At 40.5% G+C, this 21,440-nt stretch overlaps 2 protein-coding genes across 12 annotated transcripts in view; one reads left to right on the plus strand and one right to left on the minus strand.

Moving 5' to 3' along the window:
• rcor2 (REST corepressor 2) lies at positions 1-11,099 on the plus strand. Of its 5 annotated transcripts, none has more exons than XM_083541377.1 (13): positions 1-66; positions 3,004-3,126; positions 3,383-3,439; positions 3,988-4,068; positions 4,366-4,418; positions 4,933-5,094; positions 6,501-6,625; positions 6,717-6,783; positions 7,531-7,767; positions 7,881-7,958; positions 8,916-8,973; positions 9,188-9,399; positions 9,516-11,099. In XM_083541377.1, the coding sequence occupies exons 2-13, from the start codon at positions 3,006-3,008 to the stop codon at positions 9,867-9,869; spliced, it is 1,605 nt and encodes a 534-aa protein (XP_083397503.1). In that variant the 5' UTR covers positions 1-66; positions 3,004-3,005; the 3' UTR covers positions 9,870-11,099. The 5 variants fall into 5 exon arrangements, with proteins under 5 accessions (XP_083397503.1, XP_083397500.1, XP_083397502.1 ...); XM_083541374.1 differs by lacking the exon at positions 1-66 and adding an exon at positions 441-822; XM_083541376.1 differs by lacking the exon at positions 1-66 and adding an exon at positions 459-1,244.
• Positions 10,947-21,440, minus strand: part of mark2b (MAP/microtubule affinity-regulating kinase 2b) — a 39,814-nt gene continuing 29,320 nt past the window's right edge. For 2 of the 7 annotated variants that reach the window (XM_083541364.1, XM_083541370.1), the window contains 4 exons: positions 18,086-18,349; positions 15,464-15,490; positions 13,671-13,709; positions 10,947-13,104 (listed from right to left, as the gene is read on the minus strand). In XM_083541364.1, the coding sequence (XP_083397490.1) occupies positions 12,654-13,104; positions 13,671-13,709; positions 15,464-15,490; positions 18,086-18,349 (781 nt within the window). In that variant the 3' untranslated portion in view covers positions 10,947-12,653. The remainder of the gene's footprint in view (positions 13,105-13,670; positions 13,710-15,463; positions 15,491-18,085; positions 18,350-21,440) is intronic. The other 5 variants (XM_083541365.1, XM_083541367.1, XM_083541366.1 and 2 more) reach the window with 5 other exon arrangements.

Here is a 21,440-nt window from a genome sequence, read left to right on the forward strand (position 1 = left end):
AAGTAGTCCGGCCTGGTATAGCATTCTGTGGGAGCAGCGCAGGTGAAGAGGGTTTGAGTCTATTGTTTGAGTACGAACACACCACCCAAATAAAGTGTCTGTTTATTTACAAAAAAGACAAACCATTTATATTAATATGCGCCTTAAAATGAAAAGGAAGGAATTATTGCTTCTTACCATAACGCATCATTATAATCTAGAGATAAACACACAGCTATTCAATAAGATGAATAGAATGAAAAAGGGCAGAATACCACGTTATGGACACTATTTTGAAGGATGACATCCATTTATTTGGAAATGTTTGGGCCGGCATATGGAACTACATAACTGACATCGAAGTTAGTTGGGGAGAGGCGAGGAAGGCGGAAGGTTTGTATGGTTGAGTGGTGTGTGTTGTGGCTGGCCCCCCTCCCTCCTCCCTCCCCCGGCACACACACACACACACACACACACACACAGAGGATCTCCATGCAGTCGATACCGTTGGACGGGAAAGAGAAAGAGAGAGAGAGAGAGAGAAAGAAAGAGAGAGAAGAGAAGTAAATATTGACGGAGGATTTATCCAGTAGTTTTGGTGTATTAATATCCCGCGGTCCATCGCTGATTAAGTTTCAGGAGAAGAGAGAGAGATCTAGAGCCAGGTGTGAAACTGCTTTCCCGGTTGGCAACTAACACAAATGTTGAACGACATCTCCAAAGCCACTAACTGAAGCTGGAGGACTTAAAGCGTGTTTTTTTTGTAAATATTTTTTTTTTTACACAAAAGAATCCCGACTTGAGAGACGAACAGGGCCAAAAGTGAGACGAGACAAAAGCAAGGTGAATTTAATTTTTCCTCCTCCCCCCATCCTCTTGCGCTCTCCAAGTTTGAATGAGAGCCGGTTTGGCTGTAGGTTCCTCTGCGCGTCCTTCTGCACTTCATAGCGTTCTGAACAAGAGGCACGAGGGAAAGGCGTCTCGAGCGAGGACTTCTCAGTGGAGTTGTGCTGGAAATCAGCCTTCGTTTTCGCTTCATATTTATGCGCCTTTAGAATAAAACGTCGCTAAACTGTGTATATATAATCATGATGATCTCTGTAGGCAATGCTGGGTTGAGAAAAAAAAAAAAAAAAAAGAAGCGCAATTGAACCCGGGCGTGACGTCACACCTCCCGGCAATTGCCAATTGACAAAGTGGTTTATTAAACCCCCCAAAAAACAGCTTCTTCACTCTTTCTGGTTGGTGGTCAATTATTTTATCGTGTAAATAACTTTTGTATAGTTTGTACACGAACCCCCCAAAAACGTTCTCATGGGCTAAAAAAAAAAAAAAAAAAAAAAAAAAAGACTATTTTTAAAGGAGTGGGAAAAAAAAAGGAAAGTTGTGAGAGCCACGATTTTACTACACGATTTGCGCCCCTAATAAAAGCGTCTTTATACATTGTTCTCAGTTTGCAGTAGGTCCCCATGAGCCCATCATGTAGAGGCGGTTTGGAAGCTGATCCACATGACAATGAGTGGAGCTGAGCTCCTCCAAAATCACCGAGCAGGCACGCGCCTTTAAAACGCGTTTCTATCTCCAGTGAAAATCAACCGGCTGCTGCTTATAATGTGTACCGAAGGTGTGTGTTGGGGTGGTAATGGATTTAATGTTGAGTTGCTCATATGTTTGGCTCCGTTACTTTGTGTGGCTACCAGGTCCTGGTAGACAAAAGGCCTCGGAGAGAAACATCGCCACCAGGAGCGGAGCGGAAGTGCACTCTCTCTCTCTCGCTCTCTCTCTCACGCGCGCGCGCGCGCACGCACGCACGCACGTACACTCTCCTCCATGACTTCACATCTCAACCTGACTTCATACACCACACTCCTTGAGGCACATGGAGAATTTTTTTTACCTTCTCACCTGCTACATGTTGGAGAATATTTAATGTGGGAAAAGCCCATAGTGCAGTACTCCAGTAGCTCTGAGAGGAGTTTGGACCAAAAAAAAATTCATGGTTCATATTTTCATTTGACACAGTCTGCTATAAAAATGTAAAAAAATAGTGAATTCACTAGCACACACTCATTATTCATCTCAATCCAGTCCACCATCATTTATTTATTATTTATACTTGAAGCATTACACTGTTTACATGCTGTTTTTTGCACCTCTTGACTGCTGCTACTGCTGTTTTGCACTGCATTGTGTTTGTTTATATTTACTCCCAGTTGTACTTTTACAGTACTGTATAATCGAAGTATACAGTAGGGGTACTGGTCGGCACTATCTTGGGTTTTGTGTTTTGTCTTGTGTTGTCTGTCTGCACTGTTTTTTGTTTGCACTAGGTAGCACTCGATGCACGTTATGTAGCTTTATGTTGTATGTTGTAGCTTTATGTTGTTTAGTGTAGCACCAGGGTTCTGGAGGAACGTCGTCTCATTTTTACTGTGTTCCACTGTGTATAGTAGAACACAGTAAAAATGAGACGACGTTCCTCCAGAACCCTACTTGAATTCGCATAGCTAAAGAGTTTTACAGAGTTTTCTTTCTAGTAACGATGGGGTCAAGCAAATGAACGTGTAATCGCCTTCATTTCTATATTACGTATATTGAATTGCAAGACGTATGGTGGTATTTTATATTTCGAAATACTTCTATCCTTTCTCTTGACATGTTTGGTGTTTGTACTCACGTGTAATTCAAGGTTATGATCGATTCAGATGAGAACTTTATATCTTATATTGTTTTATTCATTCCACTCTAGTGCTTTATTCTGGTCAGGGGAGTGGTGGGTTTGGTAACTACTGAGTGTGAGGCGTGAATACACCCCGGATAAGATGCCATTCCACCTTTCAGAAAAAGTTCGGAGCAGCTAGTCCAACTCTACAAGTAGGTTTTTTGGGTACCGGGAGCTCACGGTCGATTCTGGAACTGAGAGGCAGCATCGTTTCCGACTCCACTACTCTGGCACCTTTTTGTTCTTTTAATAAATGTAATATAGCTTTTGTCCTAAACATAAAATGTTTCCTTATGTTCAAGGCATGCCGTCAGTGATGGAACGCTCAGGATCTGGAGTTCTGTCCCGCAGCAGGGCAAAAACAGCAACCAATGGCAACAGTCAGCACACTGATGAGGAGAGCAGTGATGAAGATCATTCACATGGTAGGCCTCTGTCAAGGAAAAACAGACATGCAAACTTATAAAACCTATTAATAAAGCATCTAATGCTTTATTGAAGCTAGTGCTTTGGAGCGTTTCCAAACATACTGTTTACAAGTCTTGTCTTTTCTGGCCAGATTCTGTAACTGGAAGCTGGTCCAGCTTTATTTAGGCTTCTGCTCTTTCTTCCACCCACATCATTCCTGCTGCCCTTCGTGTGACTTGCAAACTCTTCCTTACCGCGTTCTTTATTTCACAGACAGCATGATTCGTGTGGGTGCCGACTACCAGGCGCAGATCCCGGAGTACAAGCCAGGTAAGAGGAAGTGTGTTCGTGTAAGAGAGCAGTCACCCCTATTACCAGTGTATTTGAGGTCCATTTGAAAAATCTAGTGCACTGTCTATACATAGCCTGAAAGCGAAAGATTTAAAGGTTCATCAATAAAGATGTATGGGGCCAGGCTGAAGAGGATGGCTAACAAAAATGGTAGAGAAGAATTTCTTTGGTTGTTTGATGGTCATTACTTTTTTAAGCACAGGAAAATGTGTTGAAAGTCTTGTCAACTGTATGCTGAAATTTGGTTGCCGAGTTGAAGTAAACCCATTTCTCTGTAGAGACGATCATCTGATTCATTTGTTTGAAATAACAGAATGGAAACTAATACTTTGCCTAATATTTTGGTTACGCTTAGTGAAGCACACAACTGTGAAGTCTCATTATTACTCCTATGCAATGGCAGATAACCATTAATATTCTTTGTGTGACTGCGAATAAGCTTAGATCATCGTAGATTGATATGTTGAACATCAGAAGTGTGGATGAGGGAAATGTATGTCTAACTGATGTGTTTCCTACATTGACAGAGCTTGAGCCTGACTACAGTGAGAAAGACCACAGAAGCATGCTTGTATGGTCACCCAACACCCAGGTGTCTGATGCAATGTGTAAGTATTGAATTCAAAGAAGTCTATAAACTGGTATAGTACTAGAAAATAATCACACTGTATTGTAAAACAAAGATCATATAGAAGCCCTCTTTCAAGGAAATCTTTATTTTGTTATTTTACACTGATCTGGTCCACGCACTGTTTACAGATAATACTAATAATTGACATATATTATATTATACATGTGACATATGTTGGCAGATGCTTAATGTAAATCAGACTTCTTAATCTGAGAGCATGCTCCGATTATGTGACTTAATACTGACAGAATTGGCCTTTCCTTTTGTTCAACAGTGGATGAATATATCTTAATGGCCAAAGAGAAGCATGGATATAATATGGAACAGGTATGCCAAGCCATAGTTTAAAGGAATACTCCCACACTACACGATCACTCAGCATGAAAACGACTTGCACACGACTTTTAATGGTATAGAGAAAATAGTATCAAAACATTATGGATCTGGCGTATAGTGGCGTTTTAGACACGTGTTAATTTCCATCAGAAAATTGTTTCTACTGTGTGATTGTACAATGCTAATATAACTACAGCTCACACTGGTACAATGCAGTAATAAGTAATTCTTAGTCTGGAGTTCTTCCTCCCAAACAATTGAATTCTATCGTGAATTATACGATTACACCGAACGGTTAAATGCAGTTTGCTCATAAATGTTCATTTCGCCTCAACAGCTTGTGTTTGAGTAAATAGGTTTTCCATTATTATCTGAGGAAAGGGAAGCATGTCCATTCCTGTCTGATAATCACGTGTGTTACAGTAGGGAAAAGGCTTGAGCACTTCTTTTTTAGCAAACCTTCACTACTGTGTTGCACCAAACCAATCACTTCTTTATTCTTTAGTCCTTGGGCATGTTGCTCTGGCACAAGCATGACGTGGAGAAGTCCCTGGCCGACCTGGCCAACTTCACACCCTTTCCAGACGAGTGGACGGTGGAGGACAAGGTGCTGTTTGAGCAGGCGTTCAGCTTCCACGGCAAGAGTTTCCATCGCATCCAGCAGATGGTAAGCTAGTGTATGAGAATACAGGAGAGAAAGTGAGAGTGAGAAAGTGGGAATAGGAGGGAGAAGAGGAAGAAAAGATGGCTTGTATAATCTGCAGTGCTCCCATCTGCCTGCTGCTACAGGAGGGAGGCTGAATTTTTCCTCCCTGCCAGAAAATCCTGCAGTCCAACATACAGACAAGAAGAGGAGTGAATATGACCTTTGGTCCAGTATTAAGAATAATGAACGATTTTATAGCTAGAAATGATTCTCCTTACACACTGTATATATTGTCTTCTCGTGCTTCACATTTCCTTAAAGTATTAGTTACCTTCACATGGTTTGAGTGATGTGAATTCATTCTGCCCGTTGAAATCATCCTTTGAAAAAAAAGGATATATATATATATATATATATATATATATATATATATATATATATATATGAATGTCAAAGGGCACTTTCTGCTCTCTCATTGCAGCTCTACATAGTAGTGTTAAAAGTCCTTTTCTGATTTTCATAGCATTCCAGATGATGCCTGGCAAGCAAGCTGAATAATGCAGCTTTCTCAGAGGAAATACCTTTCACACACGTGCATGGGCAGTCATTCAAAATCATCCAATCATGGCATCACAACGAGTGCATCGGCTTTTAAACTGAAAGCTTTTTAGCAGGGGCTGGAACCAACATTTCAACACTTCCACCAGATGGCTTGCAAGAAAGCTGCTTGTTCAAATCTACATGGCTGTTATTAATGAACAGCGTTCTGTTTATTTAGAGGGGTGGGGCATAGGCATTCTAGAGGGTACTTGATTGAGCAGAAGCTGAACAAGAACCATGTGACTAAAATGTTCTTTATCCTATTAGAATACGATTGTTTACAGTATACAGACTAAGATACACTGTATTTGGCAAAAGTTTCCGGACACCCGGTCATAAGTATGGAATGTGCTTTTTGAGCATTGCATTTCCACATTTAGTCCAAATTTGCTCTTATAATTCTTCCCACTCTGCCATTTTGGTGCAGTCAGACTTCCAATTCATCCCTAATGTGTTTAGTAGGGTTGAGGTCAGAGCTCTATAGCAGGAGATCTTTGACTCCAACCCATGCAAAGCATATCTTCATGGAGTTTGCTTTGTGCACAGGGGCACTGTCATGCTGGAGCAGGTTTGGTTCATGCTACTGCATTCCAAGACACCCAATGCAGTTGTCTGCCTTCAGTCAGGTGTCCCAATAATTTTGCCCATATAGTGTATATTGTCCAAAGACGTGCATAAACAAACTCTAGCTTTTCTTTGATTTCACTTACGTCAGGCAGCTGATCTGTGCTGTAGATGTGTAGCCAAGCCTGTAATTAATTAAACATGTGCAGGGTAATTAAGATTTTCCATGCTGCACTGGTATTGATGTATATTTTATTTCCCAGCTGCCAGATAAGTTGATTTCCAGTCTGGTTAAGTACTACTACTCCTGGAAGAAGACTCGGACTCGCACCAGCGTCATGGACCGGCAGGCCCGCAAACTCGTTACCAAGAGAGAGAAAGATGAAAGGTGAGAGAGTTGTGTGGGTGGTGGTGGTGGTGGGGGGGGGCATTACTTACGCACCTAAGCATTACTTAACCTTGCAATGTGTTTCTGTCAGTAATGACGAGATAGAAGAAGCAGACCCAGGAAGTGACAGTGACTTTGAGATCGTCACAAAGAAAGAGGTGAGGCGTAAACTCAAAAACATACCTCATTACACGAGTATAAAAGGACAATTTTTCCCGTATTCACCAGATTTAATCTCGTGTAAGGGCTGTTAAATAAGGCTATGAAATGGTATATCAATGTTTATATGTACAGGAGATTTTTATAATAAGAGATATGCCCACGAGGATAAAAGTAGTCATTTAACAGTCTGTGCCAAATTTACATTAAAATGTCCTGTGGTGCCTTTTATTAATTATTCACTCAAGTTATTTTAAATACAGTAAAATTTCGGTACTCGTCAGCTACGAAACTCGTCAAATTCAGTACTCCTCACGTCATGACAACTGTAAAAAGTTTCGGCACTCGGAACAAAACTCGCAATGAAACTTGAGCGCTTCAGGCTTACGGAAAAACAGATGAGTCGTTTTATCTCGTGCCAGAACAGTGCCAGAGCGTTCTCATTTGTGCTTCCTGTGCATTTTAAGTCTAAAATCATGGGTCCTAAAGTGGTTAAAAACGCTACCGACTACTTGTTCGGTTCTCAGCACGAGGCATTACTGTATTATCCTACAAGCATTTATCTTCATGCGAGTGTTTACAACAATGCTTTGACAACAGATTATATGATTTGGTACTAAGAACTACAAATGCATGCTCTAGTTCTTGCTTGGGTTAAGAATCATGTCACATGACATGATGAGACTACTATAAGAAATGATACCCTTTAAAAATATTTGTGTTTTAAGATCCATTCTCTTATGCAGCCCAAACTGAGCTCTAGTGCTGGAGGAGGCAGCGAGAGGAGCTCTAGCAGGTCAGGCCAAACACGCAAAGAGAACCAGGGGGCTCAGTACCGACACCACCCACTGAGGGCACGTCGCAGGCCTCCGAAAGGCATGCATCTGGATCAGCACGACATTGTCGCCGTGTCGGCATCCACAGAGTCAGGAACCGTCTCTAACCGTCAGCTCGACACGCAGCTAGTGTCTCTCAAGAGACAGGTAAGGAATGCATGGCGTCTGTCTCTCTCACATTCACACTCACAACAATATTTATTATGGATTTATACTGACCGGAATGAATCACAATACAAACTTTACTAATCCTCATGCAGGTTCAAAGCATGAAGCAAGCAAACAGTGTCCTCAAACAGAGTCTGGCAGATGGTGTTGATGCCATGAGACTGGCTGAGGTGCAGTTCTCCCTTTGTTTTTTTTTTTTTAACTATACTGTATTATGATTATATTAGCACTCTGCTTAGTTCTGAAGCATGTAGGACGATGATGATCGACAAATCAAGGAAAGATCAATCTTTGCCAAAAGTTATGTTATAAGGAGGAATATTCCAGTGTCTACATATGGAGCATATGGTCAGTTTTTTTTGGTCGAGAAATTCAGCATGCGTTCTTATAATGTAAAAAAAATGATAAACTGACCTACTCAAAACTTAACAGCAGTAGTGTTAAGGAATTCCGTTGAAGTAAATCAAGGAGCATTTGTTAATAAGCAACAGTGTCTGCTCCAGCATCTGATCTTAGATATCCATAGTTCATTAAAGACAGTGTTATACATTTCCTTGTAGCGAACATTTTTTTTAAATGTGTGTCACGTGTGCTTATATACATACACTGACCAGACATTAAACATTATGACCGGTGAAGTGCATAACACTGATTATCTCTTTATCATGGCACCTGGTAGTGGGTGGAATATTATTAGGCAGCAAGTGAACCTTTTGTCCTCAAAGTTGATGTTAGATGCAGGAAAAATGGGCGAGCGAAAGGATTTGAGTTTGATGTCTAGACGACTGGGTCAGAGCTCCAAAACTGCAGCTCTTGTGGGATGTTCCCGGTCTGCAGTGGTCAGTAGCTATCTAAAGTGCTCCAAGGAAGGAACAGGTGACCCGGCGACAGGGTCATGGGCAGCGAAGGCTCACTGATGCACGTGGGGAACGAAGGCTTACCTGGGGGGTCCGATCCAACAGATGTTGTCTATGTGCTAAAGAAGTTAATGCTGTTATGCTGGTGGTCATAATGTTGTGCCTGGTCGGTGTGTATATAACATAACTTGAACATTTTTTACCGAAATGTGGAAATTGATTCAAGTCCTCAGCAAATTGCATTTGATTAATCATTATATATTCCTGCAGTCCACTGTTAAGATTAATTCCCGCTGGACGACAGAGGAGCAGCTGTTGGCTGTACAGGGTAAGTCAGAATCATTAATCTATCAAAATCTATCAATCTAGTTGTGTATGAAAATATTGGCAGGTTAAGGATTTGTAGTGTCCCAGATGCAGTACCATTTGATTCCTGTGGGTGTCAGTGTGATAAATTGGAATGAATAGCACAAATAAAAGCATATTCCTGTTGTATTATTAGTGAATGGTTAGAGCAAGATGTTGTGGATTTGCCTTTTCAGCTATCAGAAGATATGGAAAAGACTTTTCCGCCATAGCGGACGTGATTGGGAACAAGACAGCAGGTCAGGTGAGCTCGTTCTTCGTCAGCTACCGCCGCCGCTTTAATCTGGAAGAAGTGCTGCGCGAATGGCAAGCAGAACAGGAAGTGCTGCGGGGCAACAGTGAGACCACGAAGGACCTAAACGGGACAGCGGGAGTGGAAGAGGACGAGGTGAGGAAGGATTATGTGATGTGTAAAAAAAAAAAAAATATTATCCTGGACACTTTCAATTATTGCTGTTGTTTTTTTGCTTTATGTTTAATATTCCTGTGTTGTGATCTATGCAGACTAAAAGGGACAGTGCGTCTCCTGCAGACTCTGGCAGTCCAACACCTTCCTCTGAAGGAGCCAGCAACTCCAGCCAGTCCTCTCCTCCGCTTACCCAACCCCCACCTTTACTACGCCCGACTCCCCCTAGTGCCCCCCCAAGCCTGTTGCGCCAACCTCCTCCTCTTCAGACGCGTCCCCTCCAGACCAGAACTCCCCACAACCACCCTCCACCACCACTCATCCGCCCTGCCGTGGCCTCGTCACACCACCAGAGCGGCCTGAGGAACTCCGTCGGTTCTTCTGCAGCTTCCAGCGTACAGCTGCCTCCCTCGCTGATGGGGCTCAAAGTGGAGTCGCCTCACTCGCACTGATTCATACAAGCTCCTGAGGTCGGCTTTTGCTGCTGATCTCAAACCAGTTCATATTTGTTCAAGAGTAGAACTGGTTCTAGATTAGGGCAAATTCTAGAAGGCACGCACACTTTCTAGAATATAATGAAGTTAATGATAGGAGAGCAGGTACTGTCCAGGATATTTAAAATACAGAATACATTAATTGCAGTTATTCATGCACACAGGAGGCATCAGGAGTCGGTTGGATATAGTGTTAGACAGGTGAAACGAGGCATCACTCAGAAAATTGCCATTAAATAGCCATTAAATACCAACACGCATACAAGTGAACATCTCGCATTGTCGCGAAGCTTAATACAGAAAAGACCTCAGTGCAGACTTGCCAAATACAGACCACCACACGCCTACCGGGCTTCAGCTTTAATTATATACCTCAGAGGAGGCCACAGGATTCAAAAGCACACAGTTCAGCATGATCAATTACAAAAATGATCTCTGACAAAACAAACAAAAAACACTGTCAGTACTTGAACCAAAATTTCTCAATGGAGCAAAGAGTCTTTAGATGTTATACACTGGATTGTAACGAAATGCCTTGACAACTGAATCACAGGTTTCTCCATCTCCATGGCAACAGCAGAACATCTCCAACTCTGTTACACACAAGACACCACATGATGATCGAGTGTAAACCGGGAACGCGCGCGCTTTCGTCTTCATTAAAGAGCCATGTATTATTAGATCCGAGCTTAGTGAAGCAGTTTCTTTTTTATTTTTGACCAAGTCCCTGAAATATTAGTAGATAGAAATGTAGTAGTAGTTTATATTAAAGCACTAAATGACCCAAAATACTTGACTTTTTTTTCTTTTCTTGCACAAACTCTGAAGTACATGGATGTGTAAGATTTTGCAACACTAAAATTGAAAAAGTTTGTGCCAGTGGAGTTTTTTCATTTCCACCACAACTTTACATGAGAATTGTTTACAGGTGATCTTGGATATGCTTGCTTTTGTTTTGTTTTTTTCTTTTTAGAATAAAGTTAAATGAACAAAATCTCTTCAGTGTTTGCGTTCCGGACGTCATTACGTACACAGTTTGAGATTCATTATTCATTTATTACTATCATTGATCATAATCATCTCTCTTCGCACCAAATGTACATTTGGAGTTCTTTCTATCCCTGACACACATCAGTTCTGACGAAGGAAAAAAAAAAATATATATTAAAATTACAGCAATGAAAAAAATGATATGAAAGAAAATCAACCCTGAAGAAAAGAAAAATATTAATAGATAACATCAACAATTGGATCCCCAGCACCTTAGACAATGATCATTAATAGAACTGCAAATAATGTGACATAAAAAAAATTCTGGAAAAAATAAAAATAGATACAAAACACAGATGCACAAGTGTCCCACAAACCACTCAGACTTGGAAGAGACACCATTGCTCCCCCTACTGTTTCAATAATATCTGTGTGTATCCATGCATGCAAAACAAGTATAGCTAAGTGGAAAGACAAGACGACTTAGATTTCTCTCACATACTCATCCACCTTTCTCACCTGTCTTTACGAACACCTGATCAAGAATATCCAAATGGATAAAAAAAAAAAAAAAAAAAAAATAGATTTAAAACCAAGTGGTAGTCAGATCATCTGTTCCTGATGTGTAGTTCTTTGTGGGCTTCACTGCTACTTAATACAATCACTGCATGAAGATCAAGACAAAAGGCCCAAAGTAACCTTTTGGTTATACACAGATGATTCACTCTCATTCAGACTAATGCACATGGGACAAGCATGAAAAGGGTAATGCTCAAAGTGATGTTGGGGCTTATTTAATTTGCTACCAAACAACTGTAGCTTTCAGGTTGTAAGCATCCTGGATTTGGAAGGTGGGCTTACAGATAAAGCCCATCACATGTCTTCTTTCCAGTGACCGTTTAGTCCAAGGGGAACGGCAAGGTTTGGTGGAGTCTGATGTTCTTGTGTGGTAATTTATTACAGCAAGACATGAACGCTTTTTCGAAACGACGAGGAAGAAAAAAAGACATCCTAAGAATAACAATGCAGAAATCACTGATATTACAACATTGAAATACAATTGATTTCAGAAAGGGGGGAGGAGGGACAACAAAAACACTCCGTTCCAGTGCAAAAAAAATTACAAACCCAGTCAATGAAGAACTAATTTACCAAAAGCAGAACACACAATCCTTTGAGTGGATTTAAGTGGTGGCCCTCTTTGGGTGCTGATGAGGTGTAACCTCGCTGACAAAACACCATAAAAAACTAAACAATACAAAACAAAAAAACAAAAAAAACAAAAAGAAAAGAAGAGGACAAAATGGTGGAGTGAGAATGGGTTTGTGGGGAAACTCTGACCCCAATCTACACGGTAAAACAAATGACATGTGCAGGAATCATAATCTCTGTCCGGATGCCCAGTGTGTGCGAGTGTGTGTGCGAGTGTGTGTGTGTGTGTGTGTGCGAGTTAAAGACCAAAACAGAGTTTTTTATGTTGGTATCTTCTCATAGTGGCCAGAAGTAAAGCAATTGTGTTTCTTTCCTTTCACCCCTTTCCTCAAGTGATAGATGAGAGAAAAGGCCAGTGATCCTGAAACCAGCAAAATCAACATATACAGCACTTTTTTTCTCTCATACACCACACTGTATTTCAGCGTGTTGGATCTGTACGGCTTATTTCGGTCCTGTTTACAATCTCACACCCCAGTGGTTAACATTTCCCCCTTCATCACCATCTCCTGCCCCACTGTAACTTTTACAGTTTCCCTCTCACAGTTTGAGCTCGTTGGCGATTTTGGAAGCGATGTTCTTGAAGGCGATGGAAGTGCCGGAAATCCTTTTGAAGCGCACGCCGTTGAGGGACAGCCGTGGAAGTTTGCACACCTCCATCTCCCACTGGACGAAGTCGTCGCGGGACGGGTTACCGGCCATGCAGAACAGCATGTAGCGCTCGCGCACTTCGTATTCGCAGCTGTTAGCATCCAGAACCTTACGGATCTCCTTCATCATCTCGCTGGGCTCCATGGACGACGTGGTCTTCATGCTCCAGGTGAATCGCAGAGAGCGAGGCTTGGTGTTGTCTTTCGCAGACGGGGGCGGAGTCCCACCTCTTGGAGAGGAGGAGGAAAGAGAGTCCTTGTTCTCGTCCCCGCCACCTGAGCCAAGCGTCCCCCCTCCTACTCCGGTCTTCTCTGCCTTGTCGGCGCTGCTCAGCATGGATCTGGAGACCGAGAGAGATGTGGACGTTGGAAAATGACATGGATATGTATATATTACAAAAAAAAAAAAGCACAGAAGGAGAACGGGAACAGAAAAACAAATACATGTGAACAGAGAAGACAGAAGAAAAAGAAGTGTAAGACAAAAGACAAGTCCACGGCAATAAACGGGGAAGAGAAACGACAGTAAAAAAAAATAAAAAATAAAAAAAAAGGCGAGAAAGGCATGCATGTTAAAGTACTGCTGTCCATTTAATCAACATATGACACACACACACAATCAGGTAACAGGGAAAAAACCCACATCTAACAGAATGAAAAAAGCCAATTTATCAGAACAGTGTCACATGATAAAACTAACATTTAATGACAGAACACAGGAAAGCCAGACTTTTCTCTCTCTCGCGCTCTCACACACACACACAATTCATTCTGATTGCTTGCAAGTAACACTATAAGCCTGAATGAATTAAACACCCAATCAATTATGACTCCAGATATTTACTTATCCATTGATTAGATCTGATTGAGAAATGATTTGATCAGGTCTTGTATTTTTGTTCCTCACCTGCTGCCCTCGTCTTGACTCTCTCCCTCATACGGGCTCCTCGAAAGAAATCCAAACAACATTATTATTTTTTTTTTCTTTTTTTTTTTATTGGTAAACTGCCACCATGCACTTTAAGAGTTAAGGATACCCAGGTATGCAAATCCCATTCCATTACCGAAAGTGTCAATTCAATCAGTGTTGATTTAAGGCGTCTAAGATTACAAATGCGGAAGGCACCAGTAGGATTGTACTCTACGGTGAAGGGAAATTAAATGGAATGGAATGGAATGGAACCGAAAGGAACCACCCAGGAACCTAGGACACCCCCTAAAAAAGTCTAATACGAGCCCATCACCATGTAATGTACAGTTATCCGGTAAATCACCCTACAGCTGGTTCACACACACACACACACACACGCGCAAGCACCCAAACACACCGACATTAAACAGAAACGATGTCAGACATACACGAGAAAAAGGGTTTGCGTCAACCGTCTTAACGCGCAAATGCACGTTGTTATGAATAGACACAGACATACAGACAGATAACGTCTCACAAACAATGGACTGTATGTAAACGCTGACTTTTAAAGACACAAAAACAAAAAAGGGTTAGAACAGAGACATGAAGCTGTTTAGTAACCACAAAGCAGCATCTGTAGCTTAAAGGGCAGGAAATATGGGTAAGTACATGTAATAGAACCTGTAATGAAAGTTTTTTTTTTCTTTTTTAAAACAAACAGTTACAACTGTTGACCAGCAGAGGACGCAGAGTCATCGTGTATTACATGACAGTGCCCTCATCTGGACAAAAGACCACATAACACCAACACTACACAAACATGAAACATATAATAATATATTTGCATATATATATATATATATATATATATATATAAAAAAAAAACAACAAATAAACCGCTGTAATTGATTATTATAGTAAATGCAAGAGTGCAGGTAGATTTCCATACACCTGGTATCTGCCCGAGTCCTGAATGTTCTCACATGTGGCAGACATAGAAGTGAAATATAGAAACACATGGAAGAGGAGGGTATGAAGAAAAAAACCCAAAAACAAAACAGTAGTTTTGGGAGAGCAAGCCAATCCAGTCAGTTAATCTCAGCTCCAGATACTGTTACAATCAGAATCATCATCATGTTAAAGAAAAGAAAAATAATTAAATAAAGGTAAACAGATTCTCCTGAAAGAATGCAGAGTAATATAATCCCCTCCATCACTCCTTTTCATCCTCAGTGTCCCCTTTCACTTTACCCTAAATAGATCCTCCAAGTGAGAGACAAAGTAAAAAAAAAAACCCAAAATGGTTTCTCATTGAAGTTTTCCTCTGATTTTCAAATTTCACAACCATGTTCTGGTTCTCATTATCTCAACCTTGGTTAACTGCTAGGACAGCATGTCCCATTTACCCTTGGGTTAACCTTGAATGAGTAAGGAACGCTGGACAACACAAAGGTCACTGTTCACACTGATGGAGACAACAAAAAGGGGGCTGAGGTGAAAGAAGTGAGGATGAGGAACCAAAAGGATGTTAATTTGATGGGACGATGAGAATGTTGAGGGTGAGAGTTTGCGTCGGATGTGGGATGTTAGTACTGGCCATAACACATCACACATATAACCAAACATCAATAAAGTGCCAACCTTAATACAGCAGAGGAATAAAAAAAGTACGAGGGGAAAAATAAACTACATCAAAATAAAATTACACCAAAACTGGGAAAGGGTAAAAAAGGGGTGAATGAAAAATGTAGGGTTTTAAGGGGGGTGTTATCATTGTGCTTTCCTACCTTCTGGGAAACCTGAATGATAGATTTCTACAAAAATAAATAAAATAAATAAAACCAAGAAAGGGGGAGGGGGAGAAAAGAACAATGTATGCATGTAAATATGAATGGATGTAAAAAGCAAAATATTCAAAATCCTTAAATCCTACAAACAGTGACATAAAATATGGTAAAAGGGTACAGGTAGTCCCGGAGTTATGATGTTTCGACTAACCATATTTCGATCTTGCGATGACGATACGGCAAATTTGTAAAAAAAAAAAAGAAATCCGGCAAAAGTAGCATCATATAAGAGTTAGGATACGTTCGGACGCTGCCAGGATTTATGCATTTTCTGCCTTACTCTCGCCAGCAGTCAACAGAGTTCATCTCTCTCTGTGTTATTGCGTATTTGTTTTCTGTGTTTTTGTTGTTTCAAAGCCCAATTTTAGCTCATTTTATTTGGCTCCGCCCCCCACTCACTCATGTCACTCGTACATGTGCCCACATACATATATACACCGTAAAGTTTATACGTTACGGTACGGTAAATTGCTGTTTTGCTAAATCATGTACTGTAATTTGTTAACATACTACAGTAAATTATTAAACTACAGTACACTACCCCATCCTGATCACTATTCAGACTCCTGGGTAGGCTTGTCTACGTCGCGACTGAACGATACTTTCATTGTAACGCGTCTCCATCGTAACTCGGGGACTCCCTGGAATATATAATGTCAATGTACAAGTTAGTTGATTATTTAATAATAGCAGCATGACATTCATGATAAAATGTATAGTATTGTTAATGAATATTACTGTGCATTACTAAATATTATACGTTTTACTGTATTATTGTGCAGACCTTCCTTTTAAAGGGAACTTCATAGTATTTTAAAGGATCCTGAACAACAGGTTCATTTTACAAAATCAAACTCTCAAGATTCTGCTCTCCTGGTTAATCCGGTCAGTGTGAACTAGAGACTAGATGAACTAGCTAACAGCTTGTGATATAGAGAGCTCTCTACTCTTTCACCAGTTATGCCTTTAGGGAGTCAAAACAGGAGGCGTGGCTTTATTTGTTGCGTAATAACTAGTATAAGAGCAGTCTAATAGCTTTCTTTACCTCTATATTTCCTCTTTTGAGCCAAATATTGCTGAGAGAAAATTAGATATTATACAATGCCCATGTGTAATTGTGATGCTAACCAAAACTAGCAGTGTATATACTTATATAAGTGGAGATAATTATGTTATTTTTGTTTAACTTGCGCAAATGTTACAGGTGGTATACAGGAAGGAAGTTTTTGACAGATTTGACTGCATTACCTGCCGCTCAACTAATGCTATTAGATACATAAGTATACACCAAGTTTAAAAAGCTGTACTAACTTTATCAGCTTTAGAGAACTGTCAACAAAGTACTATTATACACTTCACTACTGGAAACTGGATGACAGGAACATGATCTTGTTCATTTGGCTAAAGTAACTGTTAATAAACAAGAGCTTTAAACCCCATTATGTCTAATTAAAATAAATAAATAAATAAATAAATAAATAAATAAATAAATATATATATATATATATATATATATATATATATATATATATATATATATATATATATATATATATATATATATATACATACACATATATACATACACACACACACCACACACACACAAATAAAAGAGACAGAAATCTGATAATATTGACTCTTCCTTTGGAGATAGATAGTTAATAGATAGATGTTGCTTGATGTTAAGTTTGTTTAGCAGACAGAATGAGGTCTAGCAGTGTTTAATCTTAATTTGAAACGACGAAAGGAAACATTTTCCTGAAGAATTAATTCATTTTACACATCCATTATTTCTACAAAGCTCACAGCTCCGGCAGTGAGAACACACCAAGGTGTCCCCAGCACAAGTATTTATAGGGCTGGGGAATGTGATACCTCTCTGCTGTTACCATGGATACTGTCACCACAGTGGTGGAGAAAAGGTGGCGGTGGCAATGCGTTCAGTGTGCTAGAACCCAAAAGCAGGAAATGATGAAATAGACGAGAAATGCGTGTGGCTGTATGTGCGCTAAACAGTATTGTCGAAATTATGGGCACTGGCAACGTGATTTCATTTCCTAACTAGGGCTTGACCTTTAGGGGAAAGATTCGGTTGGGACTTTGTTGAAACAGCAAACTCTTCAGTGTAGTCACACATTCGAAGGTGTGTGATGAGAGAAATAAGAAATAAAATGCCGGTTTGTACGTGTCAAACGAAACCTCTAAACTGTACTTCCCTATCTGAAATGAGAGCAAGATGAAAAAGATTTTTGAGACTACACACACATCCAGCTGCAAGAAAGAAGCAGAGATGTGAGAATGTGTGATGTAATGGTGACTTCCTTTGAAAAAAAAAAAAAAAATCACTTAACAGGAGTCTCTCTCTTCCCTTTAAACACTTCCATCTGTTTCTCCTCAAAAACAGATGCACATGCTACTTCTGTCTTTACTTCACTTGATAATTCATTTGGACTAATAGCATTTCTCCTCCTAGTCACCTCATAAACCTGCCCCAATCCTTCGATCACCCAGATTTAAAGCCAAGCACATTGCGTAGCCCCGTCATGCATTCATTCTCACCTGCGTACAAACTTGGAGGTGAACTTGCTGAAGATGCCTGAGGTTGGTTGTCGCCGTTGTTGGCTGGTACCATGAGAAAGGGACGGTGAGGCTGGAGAAGGGTGATATGGTGAGCCTTGCTGATCCCGTGCCCCTCTTTGCTGACCGATATGGAAGGTGTTTCGGGCAGGCACCCCTCGTGGAAAGTTGGTACGCTCTGGGCCTGTAGCGCTACTGATGTTGTAAGCTGATGGTGATGCACCAGGTGCTCTCTGAGAAGGACCACTACAAAAAAATACATTTTCCCACAGAGAGATGAAGGGGTGAGGGGGAAGGGGAGTGGGGGGAGACCATGTTACATTTTTAAGAAACAGAAAACGTTCAAGTCAAACCCTGCGTGACGTTAACCACGGTCAAAAGTGTCGCACACACGACAGATTCCTAGTACGGCAAATTAGACATTCAAATTAGAGCGGTACCGTAAAGCAAACTATTTGTTGATCAGGAATTGCAATTAAAAAAATATATGCCATCAAGTACTGTATTTTCCTAGCAAAACCAAAATGTGCCCGGGTGTGAAATACAGGGAGGTGTGATAATGACTCACTCCTGCAGTGTACTGGTAGAACGCGTTACATAATCTCGAAATAAAAAAAATATGCTCTGCATAGGAAGAGGACTCGGCAGGCATCACGTCTTATCGAATCACGGAGCTTGAAAGCCCATCTCTCAGGTTAGGATCAAGGGAGCAGGTTCCTGTTATCGCATAATAAAAGAATCATTGAACCACAAGTTCACATGCCCACTTTTTGCGCCAAAAAAGTCAAGTTTCAATTAACGAATCCCTGCCAGAACCCGCAGCCAATAAGTTTGTGGGTCTTTTACTAGCTTAGAGTTGTCTTGGAAAGCCCAATAGACTATTAGAATTTATTATATTATATTAGACTTTAATTTCTCTCAAAGTTATTGATCTATTAAATGAGGCCAGGTACAAACACATACTGAATTCTGAACAAGCATTTGCGATTGGGTTTTTCTTACAGCTGTCAACATTTCTGTCATTATCTGCCGTTTTCCTTGGCCGAGCTGTTCCATGTCTGGCTGTTAGTACACAAGCAGTTTATTTCACTTTCAGGACAAATGGTTGTACTGTCTATGGCCAATGACTGCACAATATCGCTGATCCATTGTCTGTCTTTTTTTTAGCTTGGTTTTCTTACTTAGGAAGCTGTCTGGTCTTCATGTTGGTTTATTCATTTTACCAAACAAGCGCAGTCTTTACAAGCGAAACCCAGAGCTCAAACCGAGTGTAGACGTTCAGAGCTATTAATAGATAACACAATCAATCTGAGGGAATACCCAGGCAACAAGAAACACCTGTTCCAATGTTTTTCATTGCTTAAAAAAATGGGTGGATTCAAACAAAAGGTGCCATTTTCTTGGTTGTTTAGTACGTCTAGATTTAAAGATCAGAAAACGATGATTTAAAGATTTTAAAGATGAAATTCTGATCAATTTTTTTTTCCATGTTCATTTTTTTTTTCTTTGATTGTTTGTTTATAGACACAATATCATAATTAAATTCATTTTACATTAAACATTTAAATTACTATATAAAACCTTTCAGATTTACATGAGGAAAAAGAAAAATAACAAAAAACACAAATCAGGTGATGTGAAAATTCCCTTTGTAGACATGTTTTTGAATAATAGCGTTGCCTAGCAGGATCATAAAAATCACAATGCAACAAAATGTGCTTAACAGTCGAAGGAACCTGATATGAGGGACATAAGGGAGGGGTTTCACCAATCAGTAGAAACCCACGTGTAAGATTTGAGCGGCCAAGTCGACACCTAGTGCACCATGCCTTGATTTGAAACTATAGAGAGACACTACTTTTAGAACTTGGGTTTATTTTTATACAATGCACTATTTTCTAAATTTCTTCTCCCATCTGTTTTTTTTTCCTTCATATTCATCCATTAAATTCAAACCATAATGTCTTCATGAAGACAGTGACACAAATATGACATTAAGTGTTTGTACAATGAACGGAATGGACCACAACATTGTTCTACATAAATAATTAGTAGAAGGGTTAGTAGATAGAAAAATCAGTTCAGAATATAGAAACAGAGCAGCACTATAGAGCAGCCATGAGGCAAGGCAGCGGTGCCGTCTTTCACTTGTCCCCGACCTAATGTAGAAGAGTCCGTGTCCAATGCATGCAACAGAGCAGGCTTTGTATAACAGCCATTCACTCCCAGTGACACATACAAGCTACCAGGCTCATGCTGACCATTCATTTTAAACACAATAGCTATGGTTTATGAAATCTGGACAAACAATTACAAGGGTTAGATTATGTGGTTTTGAAGGAAAAAAATAAAAAAAATAAAAATGAATGTTTCACCGTGCAATGGCCATGCTATTGTCATCTCTAAATTGTGTACACAGTACACGACAGGTTAAAGGCATTGAGATGATTAGGAAATGCTTTCTTATTTCGCTGCACAGTTATTAAGTAAACATCCAGCTCATGTTGCTGGCAGGAGAGTTAGAAAATAAAGTGTGAAGGGCCGGTGAGAAATCGGTATCAGTATTGCTGTTCTTTCGGTTCAAGTTTTGTTTTCATAACCCTCTTGTGCAACTCTACGTCCTATTTTACTCCTTCGTGAAGTACTTGAAAGATCCGTAGTATAATTTTTTATGAGTTATCAGACAACGAACCCTGTTTACGAATCATGACATTACATCTTCAGCATTTTAGTTTATAACAAAGACCTCCCTGACAATCTTTCCTTTCTTCACCCAGCAAGGTCTTTGTGAGAGTCTTTCACCGAGCAGTCCCCTCCCCCTCCCCCCTCGCTTTGTTCAACGCAAAAAAAAAAGTAGAGGCTGTTTCTCAGAGTGCGTGTGGCTCGGTATGAACTTGCCTGGGCTGATGTGCGTGCAGGTCAGCGGGGTATGGGTGGGCTGAGGAGGACATGGACTTGTGATGACGGGAACGTGAGGACGAGGACGATGTGAGTACGGCGCCGGCCGAGGCCGTCGAAGCGCGGGACCCGGGTGTGTTCAGGCTGACGGTGGCGAGAACGTACAGCGGTGGCACCGTACATGCGTGCACACACCATCACACACACACAGTCATGGCCGTATATGTGTTGAGGGAGGAAAGAGGATTTTATTAGAAGGCATAATTATCCGACAATAGGGAGATAGGGACAAGGAGAAAAGGAGTAACAGAGAGAGACAGCACCCAAGGGACACAAAGAAAGAGCACAAAGGAAAGTGTGAGTTTGGGCAATGAGTATATACAAGAGACAGTGGAGACTGGTACAAGAGAGCAAGAGCAGAGATAAAGAGAGGAAGAGA

The sequence above is a fragment of the Silurus aristotelis genome (assembly GCF_946808225.1).
Source record: "Silurus aristotelis genome assembly, chromosome: 5".
In the NCBI taxonomy this organism is placed as follows: Eukaryota; Metazoa; Chordata; class Actinopteri; order Siluriformes; family Siluridae; genus Silurus; species Silurus aristotelis.

Bases quoted from the DNA above. Each gene is read 5' to 3' on its own strand.
- rcor2 (XM_083541373.1), top strand. The intron at 3,127-3,382 runs GTAGGCCTCTGT...TTTATTTCACAG, and splicing joins TGATGAAGATCATTCACATG to ACAGCATGATTCGTGTGGGT. The intron at 4,069-4,365 runs GTAAGTATTGAA...TTTGTTCAACAG, and splicing joins CCAGGTGTCTGATGCAATGT to TGGATGAATATATCTTAATG.